Source organism: Callithrix jacchus, chromosome 12 (genome assembly GCF_049354715.1).
Source record: "Callithrix jacchus isolate 240 chromosome 12, calJac240_pri, whole genome shotgun sequence".
Taxonomy (NCBI): domain Eukaryota; kingdom Metazoa; phylum Chordata; class Mammalia; order Primates; family Cebidae; genus Callithrix; species Callithrix jacchus.
The window spans coordinates 85,037,514-85,064,058 of NC_133513.1; the positions used below are offsets into that span (position 1 = coordinate 85,037,514).

The window sequence follows — 26,545 nt, forward strand, 5'->3', positions numbered from 1 at the left end:
CAAACTAGGCTTCACAACTGAAGGAATAATAAAATCTTTTATGAACAAGCAAGTACTCAGAGATTTTATTACCACCAGGCCTGCTTTACAAGAGCTTCTGAAAGAAGCATTACACATAGAAAGAAACAACCAGTATTAGCCTTTCTAAAAATACACCAAAAAGTAAAGAGCATCAACATAAAGAAGAATTTACATCAACGAATGGATAAAACAGCCAGTTAACATCAAATGGCAGTAATCCTAAATTTAAATCGACTAAATCCCCCATTCAAAAGACACAGCCAAAACCCAACGGCATGTTACATCCAGACCCATTTCACATGCAAGGATACACAAAGACTCAAAACAAAGGGATGGAGAAAGATTTACCAACCAAATGGAGAGCAAAAATAAATAAATAAATAAAAAGCAGGAGTTGCAATTCTCGTATCGGATAAAATAGAATTTAAAGCAACAAAGATATAGTGGTAAAAGGATCAATGCAACAAGAGCTAACGATCCTAACACCCAGATACACAGAGACTTAGACTCAATGAGACAGAAAATTAATAAGGATATCAAGGACTCAAACTCAGATCCGGAACAAGTAAACTTAATATTTATAGAGCTCTCCACTTTAAATACACAAAATATACATTCTTGTCAATACCACATCACACCTACTCATAGGTTTAAATGAAACATTGATTGGCCATTATTAATACCCATTTTTTTTAGAATAAAGCAACATTTCTGTTCTCTCTCCCTATTTTTCTTCCTCTTTCATCCTCTCCTTCACTCCCTTTTTTTTTTTCTTTCCTTCTCTCAAAATAAGAAAAAAAATAAATCAACTTGTAGACCTCTAGATCCAGGTTGGCAGTGTCTCTCTCATTGCTTGATTTCCTTCCTTCCCTTCTCTCCCTCCCTCCCTCCCTTCCTTCCTTCCTCCTTTCCTCCCTTCCAAAAAAAAAAAAAACCCACTATTGAACATTTTCGACAATTCATTGAGTATACTTTTTTTTTTTTTTTGAAGTGGAGTTTTGCTCTTATTGCCCAGGCTACAGTGCAATGGCACGGTCTCTCGGCTCACCACAACCTCCACACCCCAGGTTGAAGCAATTCTCCTGCCTCAGCTTCCCAAGTAGCTGGGATTACAGGCATGTGCCACCATGCCCGACTAAGTTCTTTTTATATTTTTAGTAGAGACAGGGTTTTACCATGTTCATCAGGCTGGTCTCAAACTCCTGACCTCAACCAATCCGCCTGCCTCTGCCTCCCAAAGTGCTGGGATTACAGGTGTGAGCCACCGTGCCTGGCCCAAGTGTACACTGAATTTGGGTACATTTTTGTATATTTGTTAAGATAAAATTTGGGGGAGGAGTGGCAGAACAAAAAATAGCAGACACAGAAAGAGGTTTCCATGATGGCAACCATTAGGGGTGGGGAGATTAACTGGGGAGTTTCATAGGTTGAGTTCCTTGGAAACAAGGAACTCAATACTATGAGACCAAGATTTGCATGCAAGAAAGTTATTTCAGGAGGACACAATCGGCAAATATACTTGCAATGAAATGGGGAAGTCAGGATTAGTCAGATGGAGACATGGACCCCTACTATAGTTGCAATTAAGTCCTCAGTTGATCCTGTGATGAGCTCTGGAGCTGGAATGATCCCTCAGTCACATCCTCAAATGAGCAAGGAAGCTGGATCTTTGTACTCTGCATCACCCAGTCACTGGCTATGGGCTCCTAGGAGCATAACCTTGGCTAAGACAGTTTTCTATATCCTAAGGCACACCCAGGGAAAAAAAGGCTTCAAGATATCAACAGCTAAAATTCTCAGCAGCTGAGGGATAAGCAGCTCATCACCCATGAGGATGGGATTTGGGCTGGAACACCACAGTATCAACGATCATGGCCCAAAGTGTTTTACCATGGGCAAATAGTACTTTTATTAAAATATTATAGGAAGTTTTAGTATACCAAATATGCTAATTAGCATACCAATTCATATTTTTAAAATACTAGTTTTAACCATGGAATATAGCACTTCACCATGGATATAGAGTATTTTTTAAAAAATTAACAGTCTTCATATTCGAATATTTGGGAACACTTTTTTATACATTCTGCTGGAAAAGTGACTCAAGTGTCATTTCAACTGTGCACCTTGACCCAGCTGATGATTATATGTGAGTTTTTGGTTTTGTTTTTTTGAGACCAAGTCCTGCTCTGTTGCCCAGTCTGCAGTACAACGGCACACTCTCAGCTCACCACAAACTCCACCTCCCGGGTTCAAGCAGTTCTCCTGATTCAGCCTCCTGAAGAGCTGGGATTACAGGCACGCATCACTGTGCCCCGCTATTTTTTGTATTTTTAGTGGAGACAGGGATTCTCTATGTTGGTCAGGCTGGTCTTGAACTCCTGACTTCAGGTGATCTGCCCACCTCAGCCTCCCAAAGTGCTGGGATTATAGGCGTGAGCCACCGTATCTGGCCAAACCTGAGTTATTTTTTATTATTCCTTCTCCCTTATCAAATCCTAGGACTCCTTCTAGTATAGGACAGAATAGGATTCATCTATTCTTTTCTATCACTGTCACCAATTCTGATCCCCACCTTCATCTTCTCAAACTTAAAATTCTCCTATCTCCAGTTTTAATCGAGTTGTTATGGGGGATAGGGGGAGGTAACAGGATGCTCATGGCATGCCTCGAATTAATTCCTCAGTCACTGAGAGCCTATTCAGGTACTAGGGAAATAATACTCAGCAAGAAGATACAATTCCTTCATCTCTTAGGAACATTAATTTCAAGTGAATAAGAGAGACTTCAATTCTGTGACAAATAATTTCATGGCAGTTGTGATTAAAATACTATGAAAAAGTAGCAGACATATGAAATCCCTTGTTTAGGGGGTCAGAAAGGGTTTTCTGGAGTAATATCAGTCTTAAAGAATGAAAGGATAAAGTACAAAGGAAGTACATTCCATGCAAAGGGAATACATGCTTCTTCCTACCATTAGGATCTGAAGGAGAAGGAGGTGGTACATTCATGAAACTATAAAGAATGTCAGTAGCCAGGTACTAGAGCTCAGAGCTCAGAGTTCAACTGGGAAACAGGAGTGGGTAGAAGAGGAAAAAAAGCCAGTAGGTAAGTAAGGGCAATACAAGGCCATTAAAAGTGAGGTTTTATATTGCTTTTTTTTTTTTTTTTTTGACATAGGGTCTCACTCTGTTGCCCATGCTGGAGTGCAGTGGTGTGATCTGGGCTCACTGCAGCCTCACCCTCCCAGGCTCAAGGAATCCTTCCACCTCAGCCTCCCAAGTAGCTGGAACTGTAGGTGTGCACCACCATGCCCAGCTAATTTATGTTGTTGTGTTTTTTTTTGTAGAGATAGGGTTTCGCCAGGTTGCCCAGGCTGATCTCAAACTCCTGAGCTCAAGCGATCTGCCCATCTCAGCCTTCCAAAGTACTGGGATTCTAGGTGTGCACCACTGGGTCTGACCCTGTTTTACTTTTTAAAAAACTTGTAGCCAGACATGGTGGTTCACGCCTGTAATCCCAACACTTTGGGTGGCCCAGGTGGGCGGATCACCTCAGGTCAGGAGTTTGAGACCAGCCTGGTCAACATGGTGAAACTCGTCTTTGCTAAAAATACAAAAATTAGCCAGGCATAGCGGTGGGCGCCTGTAGTCACAATCACTCGGGAGGCTGAGGCAGGAGAATCATTTGAACCCGGGAGGCAAAAGTTGCAGTGAGCCAAGATCCCACCACTGCATTCCAGCCTGGTCAAACAAACAAACAAAAACAAAAACCTTTTCATTTTGAATAATTTCAGAATTACAAAAATGTTACAAAAACATATTCCCCTTCACTTTTTGCCCCATATTCTCCAAATGTCAACATCTAACATTATCACAGTATAATTAACAAAATCAGGAAATTAAAATTGATTCAATACTATTATCATGAGCTTATTTTACCAATTGACCCACTATTGTCCCACCCAAGAATCCAATTCAGGATCACAAATTCCATTTACTTGTCAAGTGTCTGCAGTCTCTTTTAATCGGGGCCAGTTCCTCAGTATTTGTCTTTCACGACCTTTACAGTTTCAAAGAGCACTGTCCAGTTATTCGATAGAATGCCCCTCAATTTTGGTTTATCTGATGTTTCCTCATGATCAAACTCAGGTCACACTTTTTTTTTTTTTTTTTTTGCAATAATACCACAGAAGTGATGTCATGTCCTTGTTAGAGCATCATATCAGAAGGAACATGGTGGGGATTTGACCCACTGTGGCGATTTAACTTTGATCACTTGGTTAAGATAGTGTCTACCAGATGTTGCCACTGTAAAACAGCTGTTATATTGCCTTTTTTACTTAAATATCTTTGGGGAAATACTTTCTATGTGAATATCCTGTAAACATTCACCCACTAATTTTAGCATCCATTAATGATTCCTACTTGCATCATTTATTGTTGTGGTGTTTGCAAATGGTGATTTCATATTTTTATCAATCCTTCTATATGAATTGAAATGCTACTATAAGGAAAAGTTTTTCCTCTTCCTCTAATTTATTCATTTCTTTATATCAGATCAGTAGATATAAATTATTCCTATCAGTAGATATAATAATTCATATTTGTATTTATTCTATGGGTTCATAATGGATTCATATTTATTCCATGGATTATAATTCATCACTATTAATTCATTGCTCAAAACATCTGACTTGGTCATTGGTGTCCCTTCAGGTTGCTTCTGGGTTGTGTAAGCATGGCCCCATCATTTTTTTTAAGACCAATTAAGTGTGGTAGTGAGAGGGAGAGAAAGAGTAGAACAAGGTGTTTGATCTGTAACTGACTGTGAACAATCAATTGAGATAACTCACTAACTTTGGACAAACTCTAATCACTTTTTTTTTCATTATTCTTTCTATCTCATCATTTCTTAAGCAATTCCTTTTCTGGCACCACAGATGTTCCGGGCTCAGGTAACTTTCCTGCCACAGTCTGAAATCAGCAACTTTCTCCAAAGATCTCTGTTTTCCTTTATTGGAGATAACACTAGACATATTTATTGGTTCTAAGGTGTCACTGCTTAATGTCCTCTCAACAGATAGATGTAAAAACCATATATAGGCACATATCTCTATCTGGGTATCTATCTATAAATTCAAGAGTGTGTACTGATATCTTCAATTCCAATCCAACAGTACAGAATTCATTCTAGCCTTAGAATGAATTATGCTGAGCTAATTCATGTTGTTGTTGTTTTTTTTTTTTGTAGAGATAGGGTTTTGCCAGGTTGCCCAGGCTGATCTCAAACTCCTGAGCTCAAGAGATCTGCCCATCTTAGCCTTCAAAAGACACTTAGAAGTGTCTTTTATTTATTTCACTAAATATTTAGTGAACACTCTCCATGGGCCAGGCTCTGTGCTAGGGAGATAGAGTACAGGACAAAACAGGTATAAACTCATCCTTGCCTTCAAGAAGCTTAGATTCTAGGAAAGATCAATGTATGAATTGTTTCCCTTTTCTCAAAAATTGTTAAATTTATGCATTCTACTAGCTCACCAGGATTTAAACAGGTCACAGAAAGATTTTAATCAGGTGAGTAACATGATCAGGAGTTCACTATTTAAAAGGTCATTCTATTGGGTAGTCAATGTATCAGAGTGGACTGGAGAGGCCAATTGCCAAGTCATTCAGAAAGAGGTGAAAGTGAATGTGGGGAGGCCAAATACGAGACTGGTAAGCAGTCCAAGGTAATAGATGCTGGTCAACTGGATGAGGCTAAAGGGAAGGAAAATGAAAACAATAGGTGGATCTGAGAGAGATTTTGGAGATAAATGAAGCAGACCTGGTGACGGACTGGTGGGTAAGGGGGTGTGGTAATAGAGAAGGATGACTCCAGGAGAACTCTCCGGATTCTGAAAGTGTATAAGTATATTGGCTCTGATTTTCATATATTACATTTTATTATTTTATTTTTTCCCATCTAGGTCCTTTATCTAGATCCATATATTCTAAACATGTGACTGCATACTTGTCTGTTCTGTTAAACTGTATAACTATTGATAATAAAAGTTTATTATTAACATTTTTGTATCCCCAGTATCTCCTACAATATCTGGTATATAGTTGAAGCTCAATAAATGATGTTGAGTAAATGATTAATTGAATGGTCAATTGTCTTCAGACTTACCAAGATCTTAGTTTAATAAGGTCCAAAATTAGGAGGAAAACTACTTATGCTGAATACTCATTCTCTAAAAAAGGTGTATGTCGGTCAGTTTATTATGTACACTTTCTCTTCTACCAATGCATCCATGTTACCCAAGATTTAAAATCCAGATGTCATAAAATGGAGGTAAACATTTGACTATAATAAAATTTCACTTCACACCTATCAGATTGCCAAAAATTAATACCCATTAATTGCCTATTCCTGGCAGAGGGTGAGGGTAAGGAAAGGCCTCTGTTTCCTCACCTATTACATGGAGCTATGATGCCTAAGCTAGTCCCAAGTAGACATTCAGGGAAGACTGACACTCTTCCTTGCTCTTTTACATATACTTCTCCTTTAAGATCCAGTTCAAACCAGTCTTCCACTAGGATGTCTGCCCAGACCATTCTAACATGCAGCAACTTCTTTTACTGTCTCTGAGCTCCTAGGGGACCTATCTGTAAAATTCTTCAGAAATTAATCACTGGTAGTCTTGTGATTGCTCCTGTAATAAATCACAGGACTACCTACTCTTTTTTTACTGTTAACAATTCACCTACTCTTAAACTTTCTGAAGTCAGCTGATTAAAATGTCAGCTATGCCACTTACTTGTTATGATTTCATTTTTCCAATGTTCAATTTTCTCATCTATGAAATGAGGGACATATCCACCAATCTCAAAGATTGTGTTGTCACGATCAATAAATGATGTTGAGTAAATGATTAATTGAATGGTCTATTGTCTTCAGACTTACCAAGATCTTAGTTTAATAAGGTCCAAAATTATAGCATCTCCTAGTTATAGCATCTCAAAAACTGCCTCACATATGGCGGCTCTTAATATTTTATTTATTTATATATACTTCACCTTGGTTAATATCTTGCCCACTTTATTACTTAAAAATTTGCCCCAATTTAGCATCATATGAATACAAGCTCTACATGGGTATTTTTTGTATTTTGTCCTATGCTAACCTCATCACCTAAATAGTACCTGGAATATAAGTATATGCTCAATAAGTATTTGATAATAAATATAGTTCTAGGGCTGGGCACAATGGCTCACACCTGTAATCCCAGTACTTTGGGAGGCTAAAGCAGGTGGATCATTTGAGGTCAGGAATTTGAGACCAGCCTGGCCAACATAGTGAGACCCCCGTCTCTACTAAAAATACAAAAATTAGCTGGGTGTGGTGGCACACACCTGTAATCCCAGCTACTAGTGAGGCTGAGGCAGGAGAATCGCTTGAACCCGGGAGGCAGAGGTTGTGGTGAGCCGAGATCGTGCCATTGCACTCCAGTCTAGGTGACAGAGCAAGACTCCATCTCAAAACAAAACAAAAAAATTAGCTGGGTGTGGTGGTGCATGCCTGTAATCCCAACTACTAAGGGAGGCTGAGACATGAGAATCCCTTTGAAGGCGGAGGTTGCAGTGAGCTGAGATCAGCCACTGCACTCCAGCCCGGGCGACAGAGTGAGACTCCATCTCAAAATAATAATAATAATGATAAATAAATAACTGTAGTTCCTTCTGAAGAGTTGCCTTTGTTTAAGGTATACTGTCCTCACTTAACTAAACGGCAAGGAAGACTGATGAGATGTTACCTCCTTAGATTTTGAACTGTGAGCAGAATAAAAACAGTGCTGAACGAACCCACTAGAGTATGGAATGTTCCTGCTACCAAGATTCTCTGGGATGGCCACTACTTGACTCCTTCCAGCTAGATTCTCCTGCCTTACCTTCAGTCCTCTCAGGTCACCCATGTCCTTCCAATGAATTTCCTTTTTGCTTAAGTTAGCTCTGGGTTTCTCAACCTCAGCACTATTGATATTTTAGGCTATATAATTCTTTGTTCCGAGTGGCTGTCCTGTGCCCTATAGTATGTTTAGCAGTACCCTTGGCCTCTACCCAGGAAACGCCTGTAACATCCCTTAGTGTAATAATCAAAATATCTCCAGACATTACCAAATGATCCCAAGTCAGAACTCAATTAGCTGGAGTTGATTTCTGTGAAACAAACAAAAAAAAATCCTAAATGATGGATACTACATCCTGGGCAACTTTTCATTACTGGCCTATATAGAAATATCTCATTTGTTTACTAGCTTAGCTATCTCATGTTATATAGGCATGTCATAAATTATTGAGTAGTAAGTCTAATAGCTTTTAAGGTTGTATCTGGTGTTATAACAACTTTATGGAACTATAATTTACCCACTTAAATTGTACAATTCAGTGGCTTCTAGTAAATTCAGAGTTGTGTAACCATCACTATAATCAATTTTAGAACATTTTCATCAGCCCAAAAAGAAACCGCACATCTTAGTTGTCAACCCCAAATCTACAACTTCCCCAGCCCTAAGCAACCATTAATCTACTCTATTTGTAGATTTGCCTAGGCATGATAGGATTTGTGATATTTTGTGACTGTCTCCCGTCACATAGCAAAATGTTTTCAAGGTTCATCCATGTTATAACATGTATCAGTATTTCATTCTTTTTTATTATCAAATATTCCATAGTATAGACATTCCACATTTTATCCATTCATCAGTTGATGGACACTTGGGTTGTTTCCACTTTTTGGCTATTATGAATAATGCTGCTATTAAAATTCATATGGCTTCTTTGGTTTTCTTGTAAAGTAACAAGAAAAAGTAAAAACATTCATGTACAAGTGTTTGTATGTAGGCATATGTTTTCATACCTCGGGGATATACCTGGGGACAGAATTGTTGGGTGATATAGTAACTCTATGTTTAGCATTTTGAGAATATACCAGACTGTTTTCCAAAGCAGCTGCACCATTTTACCTTCCCACCAGTAGTACATGAGGGTTCCAGTTGCTTCACATTTTTGCTATTTCTTGTTATTAGCCATCCTGTGACGGCTACTCATCCTAGTGAGAGTGAAATGGTATCTCATTTTGGTTTTGATTTGCATTTCTCTGATTAATGATGGTGAGCATCTTTTCACATCCTTATTGGCCATTTATATATCTTCTTTGGAGAAATGCCTATTTAGATCCTTTAATTATCTCTATATTATTGAGTTGCAGAGTTTTTTTATATATTCCCTTTCTTTCACAGTACTCCAGTGTATGTCTGTCTATAGCACTTCATACTTCAGGTTCATTGCCATCTTTATTCCTTCCAACAGAAGATCTGCCATTGTGAGAGGGGGGCACTACTAATTTCTGTAAAGCCTTGAGATAAAGAGAGGTTCAGGGTAATAGCAAACTTTTAAAGTCTAAGTTTTAAGAGCAATAGCTATTAATTAATTTGGGGTAAAGAACATCGCCAGGAGGGAAAAAAAAACAAAGAGCAGAAAAACAGGCAAAGGTACCAATAAAAATAAAAACTAGGGAGACTGGGATGGGTGGATCGCTTGATTGCTTAAGCCCAGGAATTCAAGACCAGCCTGGGCCACATGGCAAAATCCCATCTCTATCAAAAAAAGTACAAAACATTAGCTGGGGCTGGGTGCGATGGCTCACACCTTTAATCCCAGCACTTTGGGAGGCCAAGGTGGGTGTAATGCTTGAGGCCAGAGGTTTAAGACTAGCCTGGGCAACATGGTGAAACCCTGTCTCTACTAAAAACACAAACATTAGCTGGGCATGGTGGCACAGGCCTGTAATCCCAGTTTACTGGGGAGGCTGAGGCATGAGAATCACTTGAACCTGGGAGGCAAAGGCTCCAGTGAGCCAAGATTGTGCCACTGCACTCCAACCTGGATGACAGAGTGAGACCCTGTCTCAAAAAAAGAAAGAAAGACAGAGAGAGAAAGACAGACAGAGAGAGAGACACAGAGACTGGGCACAGTAGCTCACACCTATAATCCCAGCACTTTGGGAGGCTGAGGCAGGCAGACCACCTGAGGTTGGGAGTCCAAGACCAGCCTGACCAACGTGGAGAAACCCTGTATCTGCTAAAAATACAAAATTAGCCAGGCATGATGGTGCATGCCTGTAATCCCAGCTACTTGGGAGGCTGAGGCAAAAGAATCGCTTGAATCCAGGAAGCGGAGGTTGTGGTGAGCCAAGATAGCTCCACTGCACTCCAGCCTGGGCAACAAAAGTGAAACTCTGTCTCAAAGAAAACAAGAGAGAGAAAGAGAAAGAAAAAAACTAGATGCCTAAGGAGTTCAAGGATTTCAGGCTTTAAAAATCCCTGGCTAGCCATAGTGACTCATACCTATAATCCCAATACCTTGGGAGGCTGAGGTAGGTAGAACACTTGAGCCCAGGAGTTCAAGACCAGTCTGGGTAATGTGGCAAAACCCCTGTCTCTACAAAAAACATATAAAATGGCCAGGCATTGTGGTACATGCCTGTAGTCCCAGCCACTTGGGAGGCTGAGGAGGCAGTGGTTTCAGTTAGCTAAGATCGCCAAAAAGAAAAATACATACATACATACATATGTATTTATCTCCCTGATCCATGTATATACAGGCAAATGATGGTGAGCATCTGATCTTTTTTTTTTTTTTCTGGAGATGGAGTTTTGTTCTTGTTGCCCAGGCTGGAATGCGTGGCTCGATCTCGGCTCACTGCAACCTCCGCCTCCTGGGTTCAAGCAATTCTCCTGCCTCAGCCTCTTAAGTAGTTGGGATTATAGGTGTGTGCTGCCACATCTGGCTAATTTTTGTATTATTAGTAGAGATGGCATTTCACCATGTTGGTCAGTCTGGTCTTGAACTCCTGACCTCAGGTGATCCGCCTCAGCTTCCTAAAGTATTGGGATTACAGGCGTGAGCCATCCCACCAGCAATAGTGAGCATCTTTTCATGTGCTTACTATTTGTTTATCTTGGAAGAAATGTCTTTTCTAATTTCTTTTTCCCCAATTTAAAAACAGACAAACAGCCCAAAAAGACATTTCTTTTTTTTTCAAATAATTTCTTGGGGAAGAAATGTCTTTTTAGGTTCTTTGTCCATGTTTTCTTTTTTTTTTTTTGAGATGGAGTCTCACTCTGTTGCCCAGGCTGGAGTGCAGTGGCTCGATCTAGGCTCACTGCAACCTCTGCATCCCAGGTTCCAGCAATTCTCCTGTCTCAGTCTCCTGAGTAGCTGGGACTACAGGCACATGCCACCAAGCCTGGCTAAGTTTTCTATTTTTAGTAGAGACAAGGTTTCATATTGGCCAGGCTGGTCTCAAACTCCTGATCTCGTGATCCACCCATCTGGGACTCCCAAAGTACTGGGATTACAGGGATGAACTACCATACCCGGCCTCTTTGTCCGTTTTTATTTTGTTTTGTTTTTGTTGTTGTTTTGGTTTGGTTTGGGGGCAGGGTGTTTGGTAGAGACAGGGTCTCTCTATGTTGCCCAGGCTGGTTTTGAACTCCTTGCCTCAAGTGATTCTCCCATCTTGCCTCCCAAAGTGATGCATAAGCCACCATTCTAGGCTTTTTTAAATTGTTGAGCTGTAATAAATTCTTATATATTCTAAATATAAGTCCCTTTTCAGATATAGGATTTCTAAAAATTTTCTCCCATTCTGTGGGTTGTTATTTCACTGATATGGTATCCTTCACAGTGCAAATATTTTACATTTTGTCAGTCTCTCTTTCAGGTAAAAATAGTGTGCCACAAAAAAAGCAACCAGTTCAGTTTGCATCTTAATTGTACCTACTACCATACTTTGGATACAGAAGTATGCATACATCTTATTTTATCATATAGATTATTAAAAATATGTGTATCTAAAAATCGAGATTAATGAGTATCTTCTACTGTTTAATCATGGACATTAAATGAAACTAGTTTTTTCTTTTGTTTTGCTTTTGCATGCACATGGTAATGAAAACTTTATGATCATTAGTAACATTTAGTGCCAATGCCTTGAATGGTGCTAAGGTGCAGAGTTTTATCTACTGTTGCCGGTCCCATCAGTGTAAATGCGAATGCAGTGAAAAATGCAAATAATGTTTTACTACTATTATGAAATAGTCTTGACTTCACATGTTCCATGGAAAGGGTCCCAGAGAACCCTGGGGTCTGCAAGGCCATACCTTGAGAACTGCTGCTCTATGAAATCCATGTTTGCTTAAAAAGGAAAATAATTCTTTATATAAACATTTTCTTATAAAATTGATACTCCAGGAACAAACTACAGAAAGTTTCTCTACCCCTGACCACTGCATAGCTGAAAGATACATAAAGCCAGCGAGAGGAATTTAAGCAAGGATAATGAAAAGTAATTGCTCTTCTACCACATTTGTGAGAAGAAAGCAAAATTGGTAGATGATGATGATTTGTGAAATTATCTTTTGTAAATATCTACCCCATTACAGTGAATATATGCAGATAAGATTCTATTCTCTTGGTAGCAAATGAAGACAGGTTTTAGACAGTCCTCTGTAAGTAGCAAGTGAAGCCTCTGTCTATGAAGAAAACAAAGTCAATTCAAAGTAATCCTGTAGATGTTAAACCAATAAAACATATTCTGGGGACTGAAGCCTCCTCCTAACGTCCTTTAGAGAATAACAGGGATATTATCTACTTCAACTACTTAACCTATCTAAGGATTGTCAAAAACTAATAGCCATGTTAACACAAATTTCTGAAAATACTTACAGACCATGGTCAAGTTACTGAGACCTAGCTGAGGCATAACTTATTTCTGTTTCTAACCCACCATACATACCATTTCAAGATTAATTTCCTAAATCAGCCAGGCACAGTGGTTCATGCCTGTAATCCCAGCACTTTCGGAGGCCAAGGCAGGTGCATCACTTCAGCTGAGGAATTCAAGACCAGTTTGGGCAACATGGCGAAACCCTGTCTCTACAAAAAATACACAAAATTATCTGGGCATGGTGGCATGTGCCTGTAGTCCTAGCTATTCAGGAGGCTGAAGTGGGAGGATCACCTGAGCCAGTGGACAAGGCCGCAGCCGTGATTGCACCACTGCACTCCAGCATGGGCTACAGAGTGAGATGCTGTCTCAAAAAAAATCCCCTAAACCAGCTGGGCATGGTGGCTCACATCTGTAATCCCAGCACTTTGGGAGGCCGGGGTGGGCAGATCACCTGATGTCGGGAGTTTGAGATCAGCCTGACCAACATGGAGAAACCCTGTCTCTACCAAAAATACAAAAATTTAGCTTGGCATGGTGGCGCATGCCTGTAATCCCAACTACTTGGGAGGCTGAGGCAGGAGAATCGCTTGAACCTGGGAGGCGGAGTTTGCAGTGAGCCAAGATCACACCATTGCCCTCCAGCCTGGGCAACAAGAGCAAAACTCTGTCTCAAAAAAAAAAAAAAAAATCCCTAAATCACCCTCATCTTTACTGAAGAACTTTCAGTAATTATTATTAAGAGCTTTTAACCACATGTCTGGCCTTGTACTGAAGAATTTAAAGGAATTTTCTCATGTATTCCTCCCAGGAATTCAAACAGGTAGGTTCTTTAATTCTCTCCCTGCCCAAACTGCCACCACCCCAGAGATGAGGAATATGACTAAAACACATTCTGTAACCTGTCCAAATTGCCAAGTTTCTATCAATGGTAAAACTCAAACCTATGTTATCTTTGCAGAGATTCTCTAACATTAATAATCATTTAGAGAACTTGATAAAAAGACAGCCAGTTAGGCACCACTGCAAGACTCACAGACTAAAATTTCCAGGGCAGTTCATCTGACTCATAGCAGGTTTAGGAACCACTACAAGCTAACTTTCCAATTCCTACAGAATGGGGTCTATTTCTTTCTTTCTTTCTTTCCTTCTTTTTTTGAGACAGGTTCTCACTCTGTCATCCACACTGGAGTGCAATGCACAATCTCAGCTCACTGCAACCTCCGCCTCCTGGGTTCAAGCAATTCTGCCTCAACCTCCCAAGTAGCTGGGATTACAGGCATGTACCACCACACCCAGATTTTTTTTTTTTTCTATTTTTAGAAGAGATGGGGTTTCACCATGTTGATCATGCTGGTCTTGAACTCCTGACCTAGGGTGATCCACCCACATCAGCCTCCTAAAGTGCTGGGATTACAGGCATGAGTCACTGCACTCGGCCCAGAATGGGGTTTATTTCTTATGCCTAAACCCTCCCCACAAGCAACTTCCTCCTCTCCTAGAATAGGGCAAAATTCCCTAAACTGGCCTACAAAGCTCTTTGCTTCATAGTCTGTCACTTACTGATATTTTTGGTTTTTTCTTGCCCCAAGATCTTCTTTTTGTTTCCGTCTCTTCTATTCACAATTTCCTTCACAAGGTATTTGCACATGCTGTTCTTTGCCCTGGAATGTTCTTCCCTCTTCCCTTTATCTAGTTAATGCCTGTTCTTCTTCAGGCCTCGGTATAACACACTTCCTCAGAGAAACTTTCCATGACCTCCTGGTCTAAACCAAATCCTAGTTATAATTTCTCATAATACTATGTACCACATTTGCAATTTGATAAATTTATTTATGTGATAATCCTTCCCACGATAAACTATAAACCCCACAAAAAAGGTAAAGACCGCCTGTTTTTGCTCATCATTGTAACTTCAATGCCTAGCTTAGTGCCTGTCACAAACATTCAATATTTGTTAAATGAATTAATTCTGCAAGGTTTTTAAACTATTCTCCCTATTTAACCAGTTGTCTTGGTCCATTTTATGCTGCTAGAACAGAACACCTGAGAATAGGTAATTTATAAAGAAAAGAAATTTACTTGACTGGAGGCTGGGAAGTCCAAGACCAAGGGGCCAAAACCAGTGAGAGCCTTCCTGCCACACCATAATACAGCAGAAGCAATCACATGGTCAAAGTGAGAGACAGAGACCAAGAGAAGACTGAACTCACTTTTATAACAAACCTGCTCTCAAGATAATGAACTCACTCCCTTGATAACTATATTAATCCAATCATGAGGGCAGAGTCCTCATGACCTCATCACCTCTTAAATATTCCATCTCTCAAGACTGCTGCATTAGAGTTTAAGTTTCTTTCTCTCTCCCTCTTTTTTTTTTTTTTTTTTTTTTTTTTGAGACAGAGTCTCACTCAGTTGCCCAGGCTGGAGTATAGTGGCATGATCTCAGCTCACTGCAACCTCTACCTCCTGGATTCAAGCGATTCTCCTGCCTCAGAGTCCAGAGTAGCTGGGATTACAGGCACACACCATCATGCCTTGCTAATTTTTGTATTTTTAGTAGAGATGGGGTTTCACCATATTGGCCAGGCTGGTCTTGAACTCCTGATCTCAAGTGATCCGTCTGCCTCGGTCTCCCAAAGTGCTGGGATTACAGGCGTGAACCACCGCACCCTGCCTTAGAATTTAAGTTTCTTTTTTTTTTTTTTTGAGACAGAGTTTCGCTGTTGTTACCCAGACTGGAGTGCAATGGCATGATCTCGGCTTAACCGCTGCCTTCTGGGTTCAAGCAATTCTCCTGCCTCAGCCTCCCGAGTAGCTGGGACTACAGGCACGCACCACCATGCCCAGCTAATTTTTGTATTTTTTAGTAGAGACGGGGTTTCACCTTGTTGACCAGGATGGTCTCTATCTCTTGACCTTGTGATCCACCCGCCTTGGCCTCCCAAAGTGCTGGGATTACAGGCATGAGCCACTGCGCCTGGCCAGAATTTAAGTTTCTAACACATGAACACTGGGGGACATATTCAAACCATAGCACCAGCCCTTCATATTTTCCATTTACATACTAGAGATCTATAGTTCAAGTTATAATTATAACTTTTTTTTTTTGAGATGGAGTCTTGCTCTGTCACCAGGCTGGAGTGCAGTGGCACAATTTGACTCACTGCAACCTCCACCTACTGGGTTCAAGCGATTCTTCCGCCTCAGCCTCCAGAGTAGCTAGGACTACAGGCGCGTGCCACCACACCCGGCTAATTTTTGTATTTTTAGTAGAGACGGGGTTTCATCATGGCCAGGATGGTCTCAATCTCTTGACCTCGTGATCCGCCCACCTGGGCCTCCCAAAGTGCTGGGATTACAGGCGTGAGCCACCACGCCCGGCCAAAGAATAACTTCTTTAGTTACATCCTTTCATCCTTACCCATATCCAAGATTCTTCTCTACCTCTTCACCTACATAATTACTCCTATTGCTACAAAGTAGAGCCTAGATCGGTTTTACAAAGCTCTCTTTAACACACCAGTCCACAACAATTTCCTATGGAACTTCTACATCACTGTATACTTATTTGACACTTCCTCAAATGCTATCATGCCATGTTATCATTATACAATATTTCATTATTATACCATTTTATTTGCTTTTATTTTTCTAAATACAAACATTTTTAGGTATATAGAGTGTATGTCTCTGAAAGGTAGCTATAGGTCAGCTATAGGGCAGATATAGTAGCTCATGCCTTTAATCCCAGTACTTTGAGAGGCCAAGGTAGACAGATCACTTGAGGCCAGAAGTTCGAGACCAGCCTGGACAACATGGAGAAATCTCATCACTATTAAAAATACAAATATTAGCCAGGCATGGTGGTACATGCCTGTGATCCCACCTACTCTGGTGGCTGAGGCATGACAATCACTTGAACCTGGGAGTCGGAGGTTGCAGTGCAGTGAGCCAAGATGGTACCACGGCACTCCAGCCTGGGCAGCAAGCAGAGCAAGACTCTATCTTAAAAAAAAAAAAAAAAAAAAAACAGTAGGTATAGGTATACTTGAATTCCTGACCTCATGATCCACCCACCTTGGCCTCCCAAAGTGCTGGGATTACAGGCATGAGCCACTGTGCTCGGCCGCTAATTGCTCTTTTAAAAGCTTTATTGAGATATAATTTACACAACATTAAAATTCATCCATTTTAAGTGTACAATGGGTTTTTTAAGTATATTTACAGAGTTTTGCCACTATTATCATAATCTAATTGTAGCTTATTTGTGATATAATTAACAAAATTGTATAACCAAACCACTATCTAATTCTAGAACATTTTCATCCCCGCAATAAGGAACCTCATATTCAGTAGTAGTCACTCCCCATTTCTCCCCAACTCCTTCAGTCCTATGCATTCACTAAGCCCTATACATTCACTAATCTACTTTTTGTCTCTATGGATGTGCCTATTCTTGCCATTTCATGCACAAAGAATCATATAGTATGTGGTCTTTGTGACTGGCTCCTCTCACTTGGCATAATGTTTTCAAGGTTCTTTCATGTTATAGCATATATCATCATATATCATAACTTTATTCCTTTTCTCCTAATAATATTCTTTGTATGATACACCACATATGGTTTATCCACTTATCAGTTGGTGGATATTTGGGTTTCCACTTTTTGGCTATCGAGAAAAATGCTGTAGGCCGGGTACCGTGGCTCAAGCTTACAATCCTAGCACTTTGGGAGGCATAGGTGGGAGGATCAGTTGTACTCATGAGTTCAAGACCAGCCTGGGCAACATGGCAAAACAACAACTCTACAAAAAAAATTTTTTTAAACCCAGGCATGGTGGTGCGCCCCTGTAGTCCTAGCTACTTTGGAGGGGGCTGAAGTAGGGAGGTGGCTTGAACCCCTGAGGTCAAGGATGCAGTGGGTGGCTTGAACCCCTGAGGTCAAGGATGCAGTGAGCTGGTGCACTGCACTCCAGCCTGGATGACAAAGTGAGACCCTGTCTCAAAAAAAAAAATAATAATAATGCTGCATAAACATTCACAAACAAGATTTTGTGTAGACACATGTTTTCATTTCTCTTGAAAACACCTAGAAGTGGAATTACTGGTTCATGTGCTAATCACCCTTTAGATGAGTAACAGGATTTTTTTCTACTTCAGAGGGTTTTTGACACAGTCAGGAGACTTTTTCATAAAAATGCAAACATAAAATCCATTTGTTGGTATAATAAAATCCATATGCACATGTCTTTGCTATCAACAAAAGGTATCATATTTTCCAATTTCAGTTGAAATAGAAACTCTAACATTGGATAAGATCTTAGAATCTTGGAGTCTGTACTAATCTACTTCATCCATATGCTGGGATAAAATTCTGTTTTTAAGCAGGAAGTATATATTCAACTCCTATGGCTGACAATTGCTTAAGAGATAAGTACATGATAAGGTTAGACTGACACAACATCAGGAGCAAAAAATAATAATTTAAAATGTTAAGACACTGGGCTGGGCATGGTGGCTCACATCTATGATCCCAGCCCTTTGGGAGGCCAAGGCAGCCGAATCACCTGAGATCAGGAGTTCAAGATCAGCCTGGTCAACATGGTGAAACCCTGTCTCTAGGAAAAATACAAAAGTTAGCCAGGCATGGTGGTGCAAGCCTGTAATCCTAACTACTTAGAAGGCTGAAGCATGAGAATAGCTCGAACCCAAGAGGCGGAGATTGCAGTGAGCCGAAATCATGCCACTGCACTCCAGCCTGGACAACAAAAGGAGTCTCTGTCTCAAAAAAATAAAATAGGCTGAGCGCAGTGGCTCAAGCCTGTAATCCCAGCACTTTGGGAGGCTGAGATGGGCTGATCATCTGAGGTCAGGAGTTCTAGACCAGCCTGACCAACATATAGTAAAACTCCGTCTCTACTAAAAAATGCAAAAATTAGCTGGGTGTGGTGCACAAGCCTGTAGTCCCAGCTACTTGGGAAGCTGAGGCAGGACGATCCCTTGAACCCAGAAGGTGAAGGCTGTAGTGAGCCATGATCAAGCCACTGCACTCCAGCCTGGGCAACAGAGCAAGATTCCATCTCTCAAACTAAATTAACAAAATAAAGAGCTACTGCACTCCAGCCTGGGCGAGAGAGCAAGATTCCATCTCTCAAATTAAATTAATAAAATATTACCCATCAACTGTGTGCGGTGACTCACGCCTGTACTCCCAACACTTTGGGAGAACAATGTGGGTGGCTCGCTTGAGCCCAGGAGTTCAAGACCAGCCTGGGCAACATGGCGAAACCGCGTCTCTACAAAAGTATATATATATGTGTGTGTGTATATATATATATATATAGACACCCTGATTTTTAAGACACCCCGATTACTCATTTTCTTTCCCTAGGAGGAGTGTTTGTGTGTGTTGGTGGGGGGGGGGTGCGGGGGTGGTGCTGTTTCTCAAAAGCATTTTTCAAAAATTGTAGGCCAAATAAACTTCTGGTCACATATTTGGGGGTTTGTTGTTTTTTCCCAGTAATGAACACTCTAGTTCAAATATATTTTGCAAATTTTGAACAGATAATGAAAAGTTTATTGTAAAATTCTACATTTAAAAAAGACTTTAAAGACACATTTTCATTTTTTTAAAAAAATCAAACATCTTGCAGCAGAAATTAGACATAATTAAGGGAAAACTACCAGACGTCCTACCAATCACAGTCCTAGAGAAAACGCCACAGGTCGGCCAAAAAACGCATTCGTTTGAGTCAACAGCTCTTTCCTCCCGCCAAAGCTATCCTTCGAACGTCAGAAGCTGACCCTACGAGTGACTGATTTGATTTCTCCTTTTTGATTACCCCCACCCTGCCATTCCCAATCCACCTGCTTGAAGGTGTCAATGCGACTAGAAACGGTTAACAGTGACCAGCAGCAGAGAGAAACAAACATCCCTCACAACCCACAGCTGAGTAAGCAAGAGCCGTTTATTCACCAACGTGTTCCATTTGGAGGCTGTCGGCGAGCCCTTGAAAGCCCAGACACATTTGAGAAGGTTTCTGGTGAGGGAGAGAATCATCTTTTCTTCCCCTACTCCCCGGCCCCAAATACAAGTGAGAGACTCGGGTGGAAGCCGTCTGGTCCAGGCAGTCCCGACTTGCCCGCCCCCTCAAGAAAAACCTCACGCACCCAAGCAGCCGACCCCTTGAGGGGGTGGTGTAATTCCCCCAAAATGGGCTCTGTCGCAGGAGAGGCTGGCGCCAGCGCCGGGGGCTTCGGAAAGTGTTTCTGCCACCCCCACCTCCGCCACTGCCCGCCCCGACGCCACGGCCGGGGCTGAGGACCCTGATGAGAAATGGCCCTTCAGCCCCCTCCCCTCACCTGGCTCGGTCCCACCTGAGGGCAAAAGCGGAGGCGAAAAGAAACAGGCAGCGAAGGCTGACCTTGTTGCTACTGACAGTGGAGCTGCGCATTCTGCTGCTTCCTGGAAAGCCGCCCGAAAGACATTTTCTCCCCCAGGAGGAAGGAAACAGGAGGGCGCCGGCCGGACGGCGGCGGGCGTGGAGGCGTTGGTCCGGGCGGGCTGTGCAGCTTCTAGCGGGGACGGTCCGAGGACTACATCTCCCAGGCTGCTCTGGGCCGCCCTACGTCGTAACCCCGGCGCGCACGGAGGCGGCGACTCTTACCTCACAAAGGTAGCTCCTCCGCCGGCAGGAGCTCGGCGCCCGCGGTCCATGGACCGGAACCTCGGGCCGACGGGCAGGAACCCAGGCCGCGATCGCCGCCTCCCCGCCTCAGGCTCCTCCTCCTTGCTCTCCGCCGCCTACCCCGAACGCCCGCAGGCTCCGCACAGCCATCGCCGGGCTAGCCGAGCTGCCCCGGGAAGCTGGGTGGCGGGTTCGCGACTGCCGCGAGACTGAGGCCTACTCTGCCGCCTCTCAGTGCTATTGTCCCTGGGCCTGGCCCTGAGCAGGTCTACTGGGGAGGGCCGAGTGCGCCGGCTCCGCGGAAGATGCCTGATCAAGCCCTGCAGCAGATGCTGGACAGGTACGGGCCGCTGTGTGGGGGACGGGAAGCCGCCGACCCTCGCTGTCGCCCTGCCCGCGCCCGACTTCGATGCTCTTGCTGAGCAGAGCCCAGCGTGCCGAGAGGGGTTCCACGGCCATGGGGCTGTGAAAGACGCAGAAAGTTTTCAGTCTAAACTTGGGGGCGGACAGAGCGAGCGGCCTGGGTCGTAGACTTTGGGTGAAACTTAGCCGAGGAGTGGCGTCTGGTTTCTTTGGAACCCCGTTTTGACGTGAGAGGGACTTAACGTTAACCCACAAGATTAGTTTCTTTTTCTTACCCTCTTCCCCTCCCCCCCCCACAACTTGTAAATTGTTTGTCAGCGATGTCACTGGCAAGAAGAACCGAATTACCTTTCAGGGGAATGACCCCCTTATAAGTTTAAGTCTCTAAGAACCAATGATAAGCATTCTTTTAGAAAGTCTGATTGGCTGATTTCATTCTCCCCACTTTCCCTGTCCCCGCACCCCCTCATCCCGTCCCCACCTCCGAACTGTAAGGTCAGAGTATCCGCAAGGGAGCTTTAACGGTCAGTCCAGAGTAGAGGTTATGGAAAACAGCCAAATGAGTCCAACGCTGAACACGTAGCGTACTTGACGATCGTTGAGTTAATTGAAGACATTTCAACTAATACAGGAGTCAGTTGCCCATTCTTGGGGGGCCCCGGTCGGTGAGACTCTTTGTGGAGTCAGCTGCACCGCCCTCTGCTGTTGAAATTCTAGTCCGTGGGTTCTACCCTGAGTTTTTGGAGACTAGATCCACATTTCCCCTCCAGCCAAGTCTTACTTCCTGGCATAGCAAGTTGTACAAGCTAATTCATGATGTTTGTGGTTGCTTACAACTCTCAATAGGCATCACTTGCCACACATTTCAGCAGGTGGTACCAACTCTTTGTACTAAGTAAAATTCCAACTGTAAGGTGTTAAATGAAGGGCCTCCCTTAATTGAGTTTATATCTAATTAAATGCTATTTGGTTCTGCCACACCCAGAACACAAATGACCCAAATGTACACATCCTTCCAGGGTGGCAGACGTTTTTTTGGAGCTTAGAATTTTGAGCCGTCTCAATTGATAGAAATTATGTCACTGATTTTTTTCAGTTGGGAAAACCAGTGATTCATCCAGCCCTTGTTTCAGGTCAACATTCTGCCAATTGTATTGGCTATTTTTTATATATGTATGTGTGATACGTGTGTGGTTTACAAGCTCTTGGAAGGCAGAAACTTACTATTGTTTATCTCGAATCCCAGAATAGAGCCTGGTACTCAGTAGGTAATTATTTGTTGTGAACTAATGCACAAATTTATTTGTCAGTTTCCCCAGTTGTCTAGGGGTCTGAAAATTTACCAGGTATTCCTTTCATTGTAAATTGGCAAATTGTGGCAAATTAAATTATGCATAGAGGAGACCAACTGCCACTGCCAGTTCTAAACTGTTGAGACCCTGTTCTGATGCAGGGTATTTTGTAATTATTTTTTTCCTCAGAGGACCTCCTGCTTTCATTTTTACATAGTGACTTTTATTTCTTTTTTTTGAGACAGAGTCTCTGTAACCCAGGCTGGAATACAGTGGCAGTGGCTTGGTCTCAGCTTATTGCAGCCCCTGGCTCCCGGGCTCAGGTGATCCTCCCACCTCAGCCTCTCTAGTAGCCAGTGACTACAAGCACATGCCACCATGCCCAGCTAATTTTTTGTATTTTTATAGAGCCAGAGTTTGGTCATGTTGCCCATGCTGATCTCAAACTCCTGGGCTCAAGTGATCCTCCCGCCTCAGCCTCAGAAAGTGCTGGGATGTCAGGCGTGAGCCACTGCACCCAGCCTAGAAATGCTCTTATGTTCAACAGCTAACCTAGTTTTTCATATGCTCTTTGGAGATTTCCCTAAAAGTAAGAAGCCAAAGAGTGAGGTCCAGCACGGTGGCTCACTCCTGTAACCCCGGCACTTTGGGAGGCCAAGGCAGATCACTTGAGGTCAGGAATTCGAGACCAGCCTAGGCCACATGGTGAAAGCCCGTCTCTACTAAAAAAATTACAAAAATTAGGCAGGCATAGTGGCGCATGCTTGTAGTTCCAACTCTTGGGAAGCTGAGGCATGAGAATTGATTGAACCTGAGAGACAGAGGTTGCAGTGAGCCAAGATCACACCACTGCACTCCAGCCTGCATGACAAAGTGAAACTACATCTCAAAAAAAGAAATACTAGTGAGGCATTTAAAACTTCTCAACAGAAATGTGAAGGTTTTGGCTGCCATTTACTGAAGCAGGTGACTATGACACTGGCTTACTCTCATCTTTGTTCTCTTTTTGACATACCTTAAGGTAGATTTTTAACATGACTGTCAAAGACCTTTATTGTCTGGATTAGTAGTTGGTAGCCTACTTCCATGTTAGAATTACCTGGAGAGCATTTCAAAATATGCATGGATGCTGGATCCTGTCTACGACTAATAAGATCAAAAATTTCTGTAGGGTAGATCCTGGACATCTATAAAGCTTTTTAAATGTTTTGGATATGGCTGAAAATGACTGCCCTAAGTCCTAAGGCAGTGATATCTTTCATGGTAAGAGATAGTAGGGTATAGTGAGTAAAGCTTGGGCTTCAGAGATAGAAAGCATGAAATTTGAATTCTGCCACTTACTAGCTATGTGACTTTGAACTTAGATTCTGACACTATGTATATCATCATTTATAAAATGGGAATATCCTACTTCACAGGGTTACAGTAAATGAAAACATAATCTCTATAAAACAAAACATTGTGTTAGCCCAATAGAAGGCACTTAAGACTGATGTAAACCAGTTTGACCATTTTTTCCCCATCTACTTTATGTTTACAATTTGCTTCATCTGGGCTGGGCCAAAGACACTCAACATGGTTCACTTGAAGGAGTATCGACAGGCCCAAGAGACTAAGATATGTCAGCCTATTAGGACCCAGAATTTTTTTCATGAATTTGGCTTCTCCCTAACCTGGTTTTTGGTGCCAATCTTTGAGGGACAGAATTTAGCTCAGATAACTGTTCATGTGTTTGTTTATTTAATGTAAGTTTTATCTTTGTAAAGACTAAGGAAATACGTGTAACATATTGTTCTGTTCCTTTTAGGTTAAGTTACATATTTTATTTAGGCCAGGCACAGTGGCTCACACCTGTAATCCCAACACTGGGAGACTGAGATGAGAGGATTGCTTGGGTCCGGGAGTTGGAGACCAGCCTGGGCAACATGGCGAGACTCAGTCTCTACAAAAAATTTAAAAATTAGGCCAGGTATGGTGGCACATGCCTGTGATCCCAAATAGGAAGCTGAGGTGGAAAGATTCCTTGGGGGTCGTGGCTGCAGTGAGCCGTGTTTGCACTGCTGGGTACTCCAGCCCAGGTAACAGAGCAAGACCCTGTCTTAAAAAAAAAAAAAGGTGTCACTGGCCGGGCGGGGTGGCTCACGCCTGTAATCCCAGCACTTTGGGAGGCCGAGGTGGGTGGATCACGAGGTCAAGAGATCGAGACCATCCTGGTCAACATGGTGAAACCCCATCTCTACTAAAAATACAAAAAATTAGCTGGGCATGGTGGCGCGTGCCTGTAATCCCAGCTACTCAGGAAGCTGAGACAGGAGAATTGCCTGAACCCAGGAGGCGGAGGTTGCGGTGAGCGCGCCGTTGCACTCCAGCCTGGGTAACAAGAGCGAAACTCCGTCTCAAAAAAAAAAAAAAGGTGTTATTTTACAATGAATCGATTATTAAACATTTATATTTATTGAATTTATTTAACAAATACTGAGTGTCTACATATGCCCAATACTATACTAGGCCCTTGGTATATAGTGGTGAATTGAACATTTTAAAAAAGCCCTTACGCAGCTTTAATTCCAGTGGTGTTTGTGTTGCCTAAACTGTCAAAGACTCTTTCAATGGTAACATGAGTGGTATGTTCAATTTATACCACTTAATCTTTCGGGGTTTTTAAACTAGTGGCAACTTTTTTTTTTTTTTTTTTTTGAGACGAAGTCTCACCCTGTCACCTACGCTGGAATGCAGTGGTACAGTCTCTTGGCTCACTGCAACCTTTGCCTCCCAGGTTCAAGCAATCCTTCTCCCTCAGTCTCCCAAGTAGCTGGGACTATAGGCATACACCACCACACACGGCTAATTTTAGAGACAGGGTTTCACAGTGTTTGCCAAGCTAGTCTCAAACTCCTTACCTCAAGCAGTCCACCAGCCTCGGCCTCCCAAAGTATCTGGATTAAAGGCATGAGCCACTGAACTTGGCCGACTAGTGGCAACTTCTTAATAGCTGAAGTTGAATTCCCTAGTCTTTTGCAAATAACTCACTTTAGTTTAGCTATTATTTATATTGATAAATTTAATTACTGTAGTATTTGTAGGTGGAAAGTATATATATGGAGATACTTTTGATTGCCTTTTGTTTTTTTAAACTGTTTAAGTGTTTTATATAAATTTATTATTTGAACCCTTTTTTTTGAAACAGTTTTGCTCTTGTTGCCCAGGCTTGAGTGTAGTGACTTGATCTCGGCTCACTGCAACTTCCGCGTCCTGGGTTCTAGCCATTCTCCTGCCTCAGCCTCCTGAGTAGCTGGGATTACAGGCATGCACCACCACACCTGGCTAACTTTTTGTATTTTTTTTCCCCTTTGGCCATAGACTTTTTTTTTTTTTTTAAACGTTTGGTCATAGACCAACTTTTTGTATTTTCAGTAAAGAGGTTTCTCCATGTTGTTCAGGCTGGAACTCCCAACCTCAGGTGATCTGCCTGCCTCAGCCTCCCAAAGTGCTGGGATTACAGACATGAGCCACCATGCCTGGTCTTGATCCTTTGAAATTATTGTGGGTAAACAAGAATACTGGAAAGCGGGGGGTGATTTTTCTAGTGTCATGAATGTTTTAGCATCACAAATATCATTTCCCTGAAATTATAACCACTCATAAGCCCAAACCCTTTATATCAAGTTTTTTGAACCTTAGTTAGGTCTTCTTTTTCATTGCTTCAGTTCTTTAGTAAGAAGTTATTATGTATTACTTTCTTTTTCACTACCACCTTTCTTATTTTTCTCTAAAACTTCTCAAAGTTAGGATTGAATTTTCAGAGAACAGTTCAAAGAATATAACAGATTGCGGGAATGGACCTCTAATTTGAAGCCTGGACTTACTGAGAAATGCTTCTGGAAACTACTTTTGCTTCCCCGTCTTAAAATAAACACGCATTAATTTGTTGAGGTTGTTTTGCATTACTTACTTGCATCTAGTGAATGGGCAAGGAATGTAGCCAGAATGTCCCCAGAATGGTCAGATGGGGGAAAGAGCAGAGAGAGTGATCTATTCCTCTAACCTCCTCCTGCAGTGGTAAAGTGAATTAGAATTCTGCCTCTGTGAGAGTGTTATCCACAGATGTATACCCCTTTGGAAACCAAGGAAGCTATATTCTGATAGGAGCATGCTGTGTAAACATTTCACATTCTCTTTGTCAGTTGACCTCAATCACATCACTGTTTTGACAATTATAAACCAATGCCCAGAATTAAAAACCATCATCAATTAGTTATATTTGCTTCCAGCTATATGTGTAAAAAATGGAAACATTACAGATAAAATGAAAATCTCCTTTGACCACTGTCCCCAATGGTATATCTTCTCATCCCCACTTCATTATCATAAAGTGGGTTTGTATTCTTTCATCCTTCTTGGTT

General features: G+C 41.9%; 2 protein-coding genes across 13 annotated transcripts in view; one reads left to right on the forward strand and one right to left on the reverse strand.

The window, feature by feature from the left end:
- The window catches only part of CPEB3 (cytoplasmic polyadenylation element binding protein 3), a 248,366-nt gene extending 227,817 nt beyond the window's left edge, over window positions 1-20,549 (reverse strand). For 5 of the 12 annotated variants that reach the window (XM_078346026.1, XM_009009967.5, XM_035268466.3 and 2 more), the window contains exon 1: window positions 20,224-20,399. The gene's annotated coding sequence lies outside the window, so the exon portion shown is untranslated. Of the gene's footprint in view, window positions 1-20,161; window positions 20,400-20,466 lie in introns of those variants that run through there. The other 7 variants (XM_078346023.1, XM_078346021.1, XM_078346016.1 and 4 more) reach the window with 2 other exon arrangements.
- The window catches only part of MARCHF5 (membrane associated ring-CH-type finger 5), a 63,127-nt gene continuing 57,046 nt past the window's right edge, over window positions 20,465-26,545 (forward strand). Inside the window, exon 1 of the mRNA XM_035268469.3 lies at window positions 20,465-20,827. Coding sequence (XP_035124360.1) covers window positions 20,793-20,827 — 35 coding nt within the window. The 5' untranslated portion in view covers window positions 20,465-20,792. The remainder of the gene's footprint in view (window positions 20,828-26,545) is intronic.